Source organism: Pipistrellus kuhlii, unplaced genomic scaffold (genome assembly GCF_014108245.1).
Source record: "Pipistrellus kuhlii isolate mPipKuh1 unplaced genomic scaffold, mPipKuh1.p scaffold_m20_p_12, whole genome shotgun sequence".
NCBI classification, from domain to species: domain Eukaryota; kingdom Metazoa; phylum Chordata; class Mammalia; order Chiroptera; family Vespertilionidae; genus Pipistrellus; species Pipistrellus kuhlii.
The window spans coordinates 17036994-17049530 of NW_023425427.1; the positions used below are offsets into that span (position 1 = coordinate 17036994).

A 12537-nucleotide genomic window follows, 5' to 3' on the forward strand; every position below is an offset into this window, starting at 1 on the left:
CATCTGTAACACAGGAATAACAACAGTACAGATACCCCAGGTTGTTGTGAGAATTAAATAAGTATAAACAGTGTTTCACAGCACAGAGAGTGTTTAAATTCGCCGCCATCATCATCGCCATCGCCATCACCATCATCAGTCATTTCTTGAGAATAAAGCTCGTTCACACTAGGTCTGGTCAATAACATTTTAAAAGAAAGCTCTATAAGTGCCATTTCTTTTCCAAACCTTCTACTTTGTTAGGTAACATACCAGGTACTAATCTATCCAGGAAAAATCAAGGGAGCGGGGTCCTTCCTAAATCAGTCCATTCAAATCACAGGAAAGGAAGACTCTGACCACTATCATTCAACATAATTAAGAGTATTCTGTACCTGGTAGTACTCGCCATTCATCACTCCATCAACAGCATCTGCAAGACATAAGATTGCAATTTGTCAATTAGGGCTGATCAAATGCTGAGACAAAAGGGTTACAGAGTAAAATATAGTATTGTATGCAGTAGGTATTGTAAGTTACTCAACATTATATACAATTTCAGAGAAGTAGGGAGAGGAAGGGAGAGAAACAGCAATGATGAGAATGGTTGATTAGCTGCTTCCTGCACTCCCCACACTTGGGATCCAGCTTGCAACCAAGGCATGTGCCCTGACCAAGAATCAAACCATGACCTCCTAATTCATAGGATGATGCTCAGCCACTGAGCCACAAGGGCCAGGGCTACAACCCAGTCTTACTGACATAATTATTCATAACCAAATGAGAAAGTTTACCTCAGCAATATGAAAAATGCCTAAGTAAGACCTAGAGACTATCAATCCACATAGTACAAATTGGTGGCCCACATGCTGAGCATATTTTACTTAAAATATAAAGAACTGCCGAGACTGGTTTGGCTCAATGGATAGAGCGTCGGCTTGGGGACTGAAGGGTGCCGGGTTCGATTCCGGTCAAGGGCATGTACCTTGGTGGCTTGCATATCTCCAGTAGGGGGTGTGCAAGAGGCAGCTGATCGATGACTCTCTCTCATCGATCAATGTTTCTAATTCTCTATCTCTCTCCCTTCTTCTCTGTACAAAATCAATAAAATATATTTTAATAAATAAATAAATAAATAAATATAAAATATAAAGAACTAAGTTAAAAAATTCCTCAAAATCAGGTTTCCATGTTTGTGAGAGGGGGCAGAGAGACAGAAGATATGCCAATAATGGGTCTGCATTCCTGAACTGGCAACAGTGTTGGAAATGAGGGTAGCCTTCATATGGAGCATGCTCTGAACAATTTGCCAGTCCTCCCTAGCCCCAATTTTTTTAAAAAAGATATCCAAATTGATTTTTGAGAGAAAGGGAGAGGGAGAAACACTGATGTAATAGTGAAACATAAATCAGCTGCCTCCTGCATGCCTCCTACTGGGGATGGAGCCCAGGATCAAACAGACAACCTTCAGGTGCATGGGGAGGTTCCCAACCAACTGAACCATATTGGCAGGGAAAGCCCCCAAAACCGATTCTGTTTCACTAATTTAATTACCTGATAGTCTGATAAGCATGTGTTCCTAACCTAACCACGAGGCAGTCTCTACAGGGCTGCACACCATTACTCTGGAGTAGCTGCTCTAATTAACTTCAAAAGCCTCAAAAAAAATTAGCTTGCACCTCCATAATCTGTATTCTGTATCTGTTGGTTGACCCATGTTTACTAGTGCACCGGTGGGGTCCAATCAGGCTGGGCAAGCTGAGGGGAGGGGCTGCAAGAGGTTGGCCCTCTGGCCCTGCCCCCGATTGGGCAGGTTGATTGGCTGCAGTGCAAGTCATAGTGACTGGTTGCTTGGCTTTTATATATATAGATTATGTAGAACTTCCATTATCTTGACCAATTTTTTTCAAATTGCAATGACATTTTATTGCATGGAGTAGGAGAGGAAAGCTGAAAGAGATGAACCTAAATGACTTAAGAATTCAAGTAATGAAAGGAATGCCAAACACTCAGGATGGGCCACCATCAGGAGCCCTCAGAGGGCAATATATGAAAATATTTGCACAGCTTTCCTCTGGGGGCAGGTGCTCTCAGCCTCATTTTTTCCTTTAACAGGCAAAGATTTCATCAAACCACTCCTCTGGTCTTGGTTCCTAACTAATTACAGGCATACCTCTTTTTTATTGCGCTTCACAAATAGTGTTTTTTACAAATTGAAGGCAAGACCCTCAACCATAATAAAAAAGATTATGACTCTCTTTATTGTAATACTTGCTTTATTGCAGTAGTATGGAATGGAACTAATAATATCTTCGGGGAATGCCCATTTTCCAAATCAACACTAACATTTTATCCATTCTTTTAGTTTTTTTGCTTCTCCCAATTACCATCCCCTTGGCTTTCAGAGTACTGAAAACTTTTATAGATCATTTCCCCAGCATGTCTTCCTGATACCAAAGCATTCTCTTTTTTAAAAAAGGAAAATGGAGAAAGAAAATACCATGTCATTTCATCACTCAAACCCCCCCTTGGTTTCTATCCTGTTAGTTTATCTAATGTATATAGATGAAATTTTTCAGGAAAACTGGACTTCTAAAACATAACCTGGCGAAACCGTTTGGCTCAGTGGATACAGCATCAGCCTGTGACTGAAGGGTTCCAGGTTCGATTCCGGTCAAGGGCACATCCCCAGTAGGGGGCATGCAAGAGGCGGCTGATCTATGACTCTCTCATCGATGTTTCTAACTATCTCTTAAAATCAATAAAATATATTTTAAAAAATAAATAAGACATAATTTTTTCTTTCTTTTTTTACTAATCCATTCTTCTATATCATTAAATTCTCAACTTTATTAGGAAGAAGACACCTACTACTTATCACTTCCAATGTGCCAGGCACAGTATTAAACCTTTATATACATTAAGTTTTAATCCTCACACAAACTTATATGTATCAGCACTTTACAAATGACCTTAGAATATGCATAGGGTTCCTTGAAGTGAATAAGGTATTCTTGAAGGGCCAGATAATTGATGACACTATTTTCTCTTAAATTTATTTTTTATGTTTAAAAATGTAAGAAGAATATTAAATACATGTATTATGAAATAAGCAGCCTTTAAAAAGTGGTGCAATATTTAAGCAAGCCAGGAAGTCAGAGGAAATATCATCTGATAATTTGATACATGAACACAAACTGCAGGATCTAAGCATTTACCAACACACTTCAGCTTTACTCTGTTTCAGCTGCTGGCTATGAATCTGTAGGAGGAGGGCGAGGGAGACATTGATGTGAGAGAAACATCCATCCTCTGTAAACGCCCTGACCAGGAATCGAACCAGTAACCTAATTCTTTTGTTCCTATGCTTTATTTATGATAGTACAAAATAAAGTTTCTCATAGTTTTTATCATGGCTTTTTATGCTCCAAGCTGTCTGTGCGTCCACCTACCCATATAATTTTTAAAAATACTCTATAACGCAGGCAGCATGGCTTGCTCAGTGGTTGAGCATCGACCTATGAACCAGGAGGTCACGGTTGTGGGACGATCTCCAGAGTGGGGTGTGCAGGAGGCAGCTGATCAATGGTTCTCTCTCATCGTTGATGTTTTTCTCTCTCCCTCTCCCTTCCTCTTTGAAATCAATAAATAATAATAATGATAATGATAAATAAAAGTACTCTATAAACTTTTGGAAATATAAACTTCACTAAAAAAACTAATCAAAGTATTTGGGAAGGGTGGGAGGATATTAAACTAAACCTCAGTAATAAATTTATTGATGTAGAATTGCTGGGATACAGGACATACATTTAAATTTTTTAAAGTTTCTAAACACCAATCCGGTACTCCATTTTTCTCAGGCCTTCACTGAGACAGTTTTATAATGTTTTAAAATTTTTGTTAATTTGATAGCAAACAACAACAACAAAAAAAAACTTAAGGTGGCTTTGTTGTGCCAATCGTATTTCCTATGAGGTAATTAAAAATCTGACACTTGATTTTCTTCTTTACTGATCTGTCTGTTTTGCCCATTTTTATCTCTAAATATTCTCTCTGTATGAATTATTCCTCTCATACTACAAAGTGTTTTCCCCATTTACTTTTATATGGTTTATGATATTTAACACCAAAAACTTAACATGTAGACAATATCAATTTTCCCTTTATGATTTCTATATCTGCTTTTATGCTAAAGGCCTTTCCTATTCCAAGACAAATATTCACTTTTCTCCTGGTACTTGGGGGGGTGGGGGATGGGGGGATCCTCTCTTTAATCCACCCAGAATTTATTTTTGTGTAAGACAGAAAAGAGATAATTTAAAAATATATTTTATTAATTTTTTACAGAGAGGAAGGGAGAGAGAGCGAGCTAGAAACGTCGATGAGAGAGAAACATGGATCAGCTGCCTCTTGCACACCCCCTACCTGGGATGTGCTGCAACCAACGTACATGCCCTTGACCAGAATCGAACCTGGGACCTTTCAGTCCGCAGACCAATGCTCTACCACTGAGCCAAACCGGTTTCGGCAGAAAAGAGATAATTTTAAATCCTAGAGCCTACAAGCCAGATGGACATTCTGGTTAATAAATTACAACTAACATACCAACTATATTCTAGCCCAGGGCCACCCCCAATAGGAAAGTCTTTGATCACTATTCCATCACAAAACTAGAGCAGTTCTCATCCCATACCTCCTAAGTCACATGCTATCTGTCCTTTGGGTCTGAAGATTCTTCGAGACCCACTGGAAAACACTTTGAACTCTGATACCTTCCCAGAGAATCGTCTGTTGCTACAGAAACATGCAGAAAGGACATTAGGGCGCCTTGACTTATTAGGACAACTAAGCTAAGCAACCTGATGCCTCAGAAGGAAACTGTCTAGGGCAGCGGTCACCAACCTTTCGGACCTCATGGACCACCACTGGGCTAGGTCATCCAAACAGAAACAAGGGTCAGAATATGATTCCAGAAATAAAGACTTTTTGTCTCAAACCCACCTTCAAACTCCCCAACCTTTGAAGTCAAGCAGACCAGGGTTTGATTCCAGTGGAGCTACCCTGTTTCTCCGAAAATAAGACAGTGTCTCATATTAATTTCCCCCCCCCAAAGTTGCGCTAGGTCTTATTTTCAGGGGATGTCTTATCTTTCCATGCTCTAGGTCTTATTTTCAGAGGATGTCTTATTTTCGGGGAAACACGGTATGTATTAGCTTAAATGCTAATAGGATGATTGTTTAAATTCCATCATAAGTTTTCATCTGAAATAGGATGACACTACCACTTCGAACCTGGCATACAGTAAATGGGTAGTACTACTAAATACCATGCATGAGGTTTCCTTGAACTTAGCTTCACCACTACCAAGAAAATTATTCTCCCTTCTATGTCATTAAATTATCAACTTTATTAGGAAGAAAACACCTACTACTTCTCCCCCAAGGAAGAACCTGACAGAAACATAACAAATAGTGCCTCACTGCCATACTCCTTTAGTAGTTCCTTAATCACCTCTTATTTTCCTCCCTCCTGACTGCAGGTTTTCAACAGCTCTAGAATCAGGCTGCCTCTTTCCTAACCACTTGTTCTTCATCAATATCCCTGGAGCCACTTTACCAGGCTGGTTACCTCCCATCTTTAAATCTATGTATCTTTCCCACCTCTCCTAATAACAGGGATCATCCAGGGTTCAAGCCTGATCTCCACCCTCCCTGGGCCTCTCCCCCACCCTCCCTGGGCCTCTCCCCCACCCTCCCTGGGCCTCTCCCCCACGGCTGGGAGGAGTTTAGGTAGCTCCTCTGTTAAGAGCCTCCTGCCTTTAGGTTTAGGGGGGATACAGAGCTCCCTCCTAAAATCTGTTTCCTCCACACACTCCCTGAAAGCCCACAGGCCTGTAATACCCTCCTCTCCCTACTCCCCAAAAATAACAGTAGCAAGGGGCTGCGTGTGGTAATAACATACTGTGTGTAAGCACCTTACAGGTGCTTGCTAATGTAATCCTAGCAACCCTATGTGGCGTAGTTTTACACCTTTTACAGGAGAAAAAACTCAGGCAAGGCAGTGGCGGCTACATAAGCTGCCAGAAAAGCTATATTCACACAAGCAGTCCAGGGCAGCACAGACAGAGAGAGACAGTGGGAGAGGAAAGGAGGAGGTAGAGAGGGAAAAGAGGGGTGAAGAGAGAGGAAAAGAAAGGGGAAAAGAGGGTGAGGAAGAGAGAGAGGAAAGGGGAAAAAAAGTCTAACTAGTTCTCAAATCCCACAAGGAAGTGCTGACAGCGGCACTATTACCAACTCCGACTACGCTGTCAGAGATCAGGCTTTCCATCACTAAATGCTTAGTTCACTAAGAAAGGCCTTCCTAGGAACCAAGTCAGCAATCATCCATGACTTCCTTCCCTTTGCTGAAGGCTTAATGCACAAAAGACCCACGAGTCTAGCTCTGTTTTCTCCCTTTTTACCTTTCACACTGCCAATCACCCAGAATGGACATTTTTGCCCGTTTTTCTGTGAGTATCTATGCCCAGATGCCTGCCAGGCATTGTGGATACAACAGTGAGCAACACTGTCCTTGAATCAGGACAGTCTTCTGACTATGGGTCCTAATTCTCCCAACAGTGTCCTACCCAGGGCAGCCACAGCTGCTTTTCAGAAATGACAATCTCTTATCCCAGTACAGCCCTGATGAAACTGCAACGGAATATGATACAGTGGGAGAGTGGGCAAAGGGCTCGGCTATTGCCCTTAAGCAAGTAATTTCTCTGTAGGACTCATTTTCTCTTCTATTAAATGAGGGAGGGAGGTAAACTAAGGACCTTAAAAAAAGTACATTTTATGATTCTTAGGCAAATGTTAAAGACCACACAATAACAACGAAAGAACACCTACCTGTATCACACAAAGACAGCTTCACCTCCCAGCCACAATCAAGTTCAGTCTAACTGCTAGCTATAAATTGCATTTCCAGGTATATTACACATTATCACATACGGGGGACAGATCCCAGAGGCAGATCTCCCCACGACCACTCCCCCCAAAAGATTCTGCCTGGCTGGCATAGTATTTTGAGGCTTCTGAGTCTGAAGGCTTTTCTGAAAAGCACCATTCTAACGCACCAAAGCCTGTCTCCAACACTCATTATCTCACACCAGCATGTTTTTCTCATTCATGCTAACTGCTTGCCCCTTAACTCCCATTTGCCCCGCGAGTGCCTTATTCTCCTTCAATTAAGAATTTTAAAAGAGTCAATGAAAGCCCTGATCATGTAGTTCAGTTGGTTTGTGTCCGCCTGATATATCAAGGCTGCAGGTTCGATCCCCGCTCAGGACAAATACAAGGATCAACCAATGAACGTATAAATGGAACAACCATCAATGTTTCTTTCTCTAAAACCAATCAATTAAAACGTAAAGGAAAAGCCACGTTTCACTTCTAGCTAATTTCCTCCTTCCCTAAATAACTGAGATTTCGGCCACTCTTCCTTTCCTCCCACCAAGACAATCCTAAACATCACACAGGTACGACATTAAATAAAAAGGTCAAATTGGCATACCGCTTTTTGCTTGTTTTTCCTCCCGCTTGACCTCCTCCTAATCTTTCGTTCTGCTTAGACAACACTGGCTATCAAAGCCATTTCCAGAGGAAGCCGAGTTCCTGCAGTCCCACCGTAATAACACGTTCGAAAAAATGGCAAAACTCTCACCCCTCTTTGGCCGGCTTCTTTCTCCAAGGCTAGGTCATCTTCCTCGAGTTTCCTATCCACTCCTCCTCTCCTCCCCACAACCCAACACTCTGTACACCTTCAGCGCTGACATGCATCACTGCCATTTCTGTCTGGATGTGTCTAAAACGAACTATTTTTTTTTCTTCCCGCCCTCCTTTCCTAATGACGGGCCCCGTGCTGGGCTCAGAGCTGCCTGGAAGTCTGGCCAAACTGCGCCAATGCGGCGGTGCTTCCGAGGCCAGGCTCAGGGCAGGACTTTTTCCATGAAAAGTCCCGGAACTGAACGAGCTTCTCCGGGCTCCTCGGCGGGACTGTCCCCCTATTTGCTTCGCTCTGCTCCCTCCCCAGCTCGCGCCCCGGAGCGCTCACACACACCCACAGAGGAAAAGCCACGGAGTCAGCGTCTCAGGCCCAGGTTCCTTGCATGACCCTGCCGGGGTCCCGTTTCCTCTCCGCACTCAGCCTCCCGGTTCAGCAAAGAACAAGTGACACGGAGCTCTCGGAGCCACGGAGGGCCGAGCTCCCAGACAAGCCCCCCCGCCCCACACGCGCCGCACTCTCACCCGGACTCCCCGGCGGCTCGCCGTGCGGCTGGGGTCCAGGGGCGCCGCCGTCCAGGATGGCGAAGGCCTCGTCGTTCTCGATGCCCGCAATCTCGCTCTCCTGCTGCGCCAGGAAGGCCGCGGCCGGGTCTTCTTCGCCGGCCACCCCGTTCCCCAGAGCGGGGCCGCCGGGAGTGCCGGCAGGGGCGCCGAACGGGTCTGCGTCAGCCATGGCGGGCAGTTCAACGGCACCGGCACCGACGCGGAGAGACACACCAACAAGCCCACCGACACCCTTCCCGGCAGCGGCCTCGGTGGCGGCTCTACGCTCGGAGGGCAAGCTGGAGTGAGAAAGCGGAAGCGGAAATCCTACCCCCACATCAGGTTGGTCTAGACGAGATTGGAGGGCCGGAAAGGGAACAACCAATCAGAGGACGGAAAGCGCTCAAGAGCTACCCAATCAGCGGAGGGAGGGGCGGGCCTCCGAGGGAAACTCGTGACTTGAGGTGGCCCGGGGCGGGGTTTGTGAGTGTGTAAGCCCCGGGGGCTCCAGAAAGGCGGAAGTGGCGCTTGACCTGGTGCCTACACCTCTGAGGGGACGCTAGTGCTGAGCCCGACGTGGGGTGAAGTTAGGACAGCGATGATATTAGACAGACCTTCCTGGAGATGTTAAATTCTGTAGCGATCATCTGGTTCTTAAGGAGACTGAGGCCCCTGTGTGGGAAGTGAAACCCAGAGCTCCTGGCTCCTCCCTAATGGTACTAGCCACAACTCTTTTTTTTTTTTTTTTTTTAATATATTTTTATTGATTTTTTTTTTTTTTTTTTTTTTTTTTTTTTTTACAGAGAGGAATAGAGAGTTAGAAACATCGATCAGCTGCCTCTTGCACACCCCTTACTGGGGATGTCCTGCAACCAAGGTACATGCTCTTGACCAGAATCGAACCTCTGACCTTTCAGTCGGCAGGTGGATGCGCTATCCACTGAGCCAAACCTGTTTTGGCTAGTCACAACTCTTACATGCACACACCTTTCCCAGCTGGGGACTTGTTTTAGACGTCCCTTCCGTATTTTAAACCAGGGACATGTTTATAACATGGTTAGTTCATCTTGTCCTCACTCCGCCACCACCACCACCACCACCCTAGAGGAGGAAAATCGAACACCAACCACAGAGGCCAAAGATGTCTCCAGAAGTAGTCAGCAAGGGACATGAAACTGGCTTTTAAAAATCTACATGCATTTTTTGTTTTTACCTAAAGGTAGCAAAGCTATTATGGTTATTATACACCAAGAAGCTAAATTACAGATAATAGTCATGTGCCTCTGTGAGAGATGAGATGGAGGGAGAGAGGGGCAGAGGGTGGTGCTGTGTTCGGGGAAGTGATTTGGCTTCAGAATGGAAGAATCAGAAAAAGCACATGCACATATTAGCAGGTGAAGAAAGTGAGGTGTAGTCAAATCATGGAGGGCTTGAGTGCCCAGGTGAGGATTATTCCTTCATTGCAGAGGCTTTGAGGAGCCTTTGAATGACCTGAAGCAGGCAATGATTTGATGAACCTTGTTCTGGAAGAATCTCCTGGCAGTAAAGAAGGTTCTGATCAGAGGAAGGACAGAAAAGACACGGACACAGTCATTCAGGAGGGAGATGGGGTAAGGGAACAAGGATACTATTCTAGGGCAGAGAGCATTGGGCTCAGGTGGAAGGAAAATAATGGAGGGAATGAACACAGTACTTGGTAAGTGATAGCATTTAGGAGGCAGAGAGAGAGAGGAGTTACAGATAACATTTATAGGTTGGAAAACCCTGGACAGAAATAGCTACAACAGTAAAAGCAGGAGATGAGAGAAAGGAAGAATTCCTGTGGACACATTGAACCCAGGGGCCTGTGGGATAGTCAGAAGACACTCAACAGGCTATTGGAAATCTAAGTCTGAAGTTCAGGAGAGAGGTTTTCTAATCCCACCAATGGTGGACAAATTGTGTAGAGCCGACTGTTTGCTGAAAACAAGTCGAAGAGCTGGGAGAAAAAAGTTTTTAAAATCTTTGAAGGCATCAGAGGATGAACAAAGCAGTGAGAAACTATGGGCCCACGTTCTAGGAGAGGAGGGAAGCCAAGACCAATGAGCCTACTATTTGGAGCCACTTTTCCTCTCAAAGTGATTAGTATTCCTAAAAGCAGAATCTGAGCCCTAGCCAGTTTGGCTCAGTTTGGAGCGCTGGCTTGGGGATTGAAGGGTCCTGAGTTTGATTCTGGCGCAGGACACATGCCTGGATCTTGGGCTTGATCCCCAGTGTGGGATGTGCAGGAGGTAGCCAATCAATGATTCTCTCTCTCTCCATTTCCCTTCCTCTCTGGAATCAATCAATCAATAAAATAAAAAGCAGAATCTGAGAAGCTGAGTAGAGAATTCAATAAACAAGGCTGGGGAGAATAAAATAGTTGAGGACCTGCCAAGGAGGGGCCCTGATAAAATACCAGGCTTTTTGTTGGAACCCTGAAGGCTACTGCACACTAGGAATAAAGGTGAAAATAGACTAAAGCCCAGTTTTAACTAATATAGATCCTTGATCAAGTGATTCTGGCTTTTCAGTGTTCTTAGCCTAGCACTGCCTGCCAAAAGCAAAGATAAGTTCTCTCTGATGGAAAAAAAAAAATGTCATGCAAAAAATAGCCAAGCATGAAAAGACAAAACATACTCAGAAACATTCTCAGGGACATAGACTAGAAATCCCAGGGGATTCAGATAATGGAGTTACCCGACCTAGACTTTAAAATAGTTATGATTAATGAGTTCAATTAAAAGCAAATAAGGATTTCAGCAGCTTGAAATTTTGAGAACTAAAATTTACAGTAGCTCATATTAAGAATTCAGTGGATGAATTTTAATAATGGATTAGACATAGCCGAAAAGAGAATTAGTGAACCAGGAGGTAGAGCAGAAAAATATCCAGGTTGAAACACAGACTCAAAAGGCTGAAAAACACAGAAAAGAGCATAAAAAAAACATATGGGATATGAAGAATATGATTTATAAACATGTAATTTTAGCTAGGAGAGGAGAAAGAGAATAAAGCAATGTTAGGAGAGAAAATAGCTAAGAACTTCCCAAAATTGATTAAATAAATCAAGCTTAATATTGTAGAATCACCATAAATTCCAAGCAATATAAAACATACCCTTTCTAAATGAATATTTTAAAAATCTGTCTCTTGTGCACTTTTATATTAGCATCTAAAATTTTTAATAATAATTAGTTGCCAGGGATGTAATTTCTAGTATATTGTAAATATTGATCCTTTTAAATAAAATTGTTTCATTGCTCTTTTCAATGTATCCAATAGTTTCAAAAACAGTGATTTGATACTATCCATTTAAAAACTATACAACAGCCAAAACCGGTTTGGCTCAGTGGATAGAGTGTTGGCCTGTGGACTGAAAGGTCCCAGGTTCGATTCCGGTTAAGGGCATGTACATTGGTTGCGGGCACCTCCCCAGTGAGTGGTGTGCAGGAGGCAGCTGGTTGATGATTCTCTCTCATTGATGTTTCTAGCTCTCTATCCCTCTCCCTTCCTCTCTGTGAAAAATCAATAAAATATTTAAAAAAAAATACACAATAGCTTTTCATTAACCTTAAGAAATTTGAGATTCTTACTTGCTCCATGAATCTATACTACCATTCCAATACTTGCCCCCTAAGTTCTATCATTTTAGAAATTTTGTACTTGAAAGATTTTTTTCTTTTTTTTGTTTTTATTTAATTTACAATAATTTTTTAATATGGTAAAACGTATCTAACAAAAATTCACCATGAGTAACATTTTGTACATCCATTACCACTAATTACAGAATATGTTCATCACCTCAGAGAGAAACCTCATACACTTAAATAATTATTCTCTATTCCTCTCTCATACCAGCTTGTGGCAACAATTCATTTTTTCTCTCTATGTTTGAAAGACTTCTTGATCGCCATAATATAATAGCATCAACAAAAATCACTGATATAAAATCCATAGGGAGAATGTGTATATTTCTAGGGCTGAAATTCATGAATTTCAAAAGCAATTCTGTTGGAGTGTATATATAAACTTTTGTAATAATCAAGTGTTTTCAATTATAATTTACAGAATGCTATAATTAAATTTTTTATTTCAATATGTGAAAAAGAGACAATTTATACTTCTTTGTAGCAAAAATATGTAATATAAAATATAATTGACTTTTTAAAAATATCCCATGATCATACAATTCTGAATGTTAAAATTTTGTGTTGGCTTGGCATTATTG

General features: G+C 42.5%; 1 protein-coding gene across 6 annotated transcripts in view; it reads right to left on the reverse strand.

Annotated features, from left to right (window-relative positions):
• CLTA (clathrin light chain A) overlaps positions 1 to 8611 on the reverse strand; it is a 36628-nt gene extending 28017 nt beyond the window's left edge. For 4 of the 6 annotated variants that reach the window (XM_036433410.2, XM_036433406.2, XM_036433405.2 and 1 more), the window contains exons 1-2: positions 8268 to 8610; positions 375 to 412 (exon numbers count right to left, since the gene is read on the reverse strand). In XM_036433410.2, the coding sequence (XP_036289303.1) occupies positions 375 to 412; positions 8268 to 8478 (249 nt within the window). In that variant the 5' untranslated portion in view covers positions 8479 to 8610. Of the gene's footprint in view, positions 1 to 374; positions 413 to 8267 lie in introns of all 6 variants that reach the window. The other 2 variants (XM_036433409.2, XM_036433408.2) reach the window with 2 other exon arrangements.
• Between the last annotated feature and the right edge of the window lie 3926 nt (positions 8612 to 12537).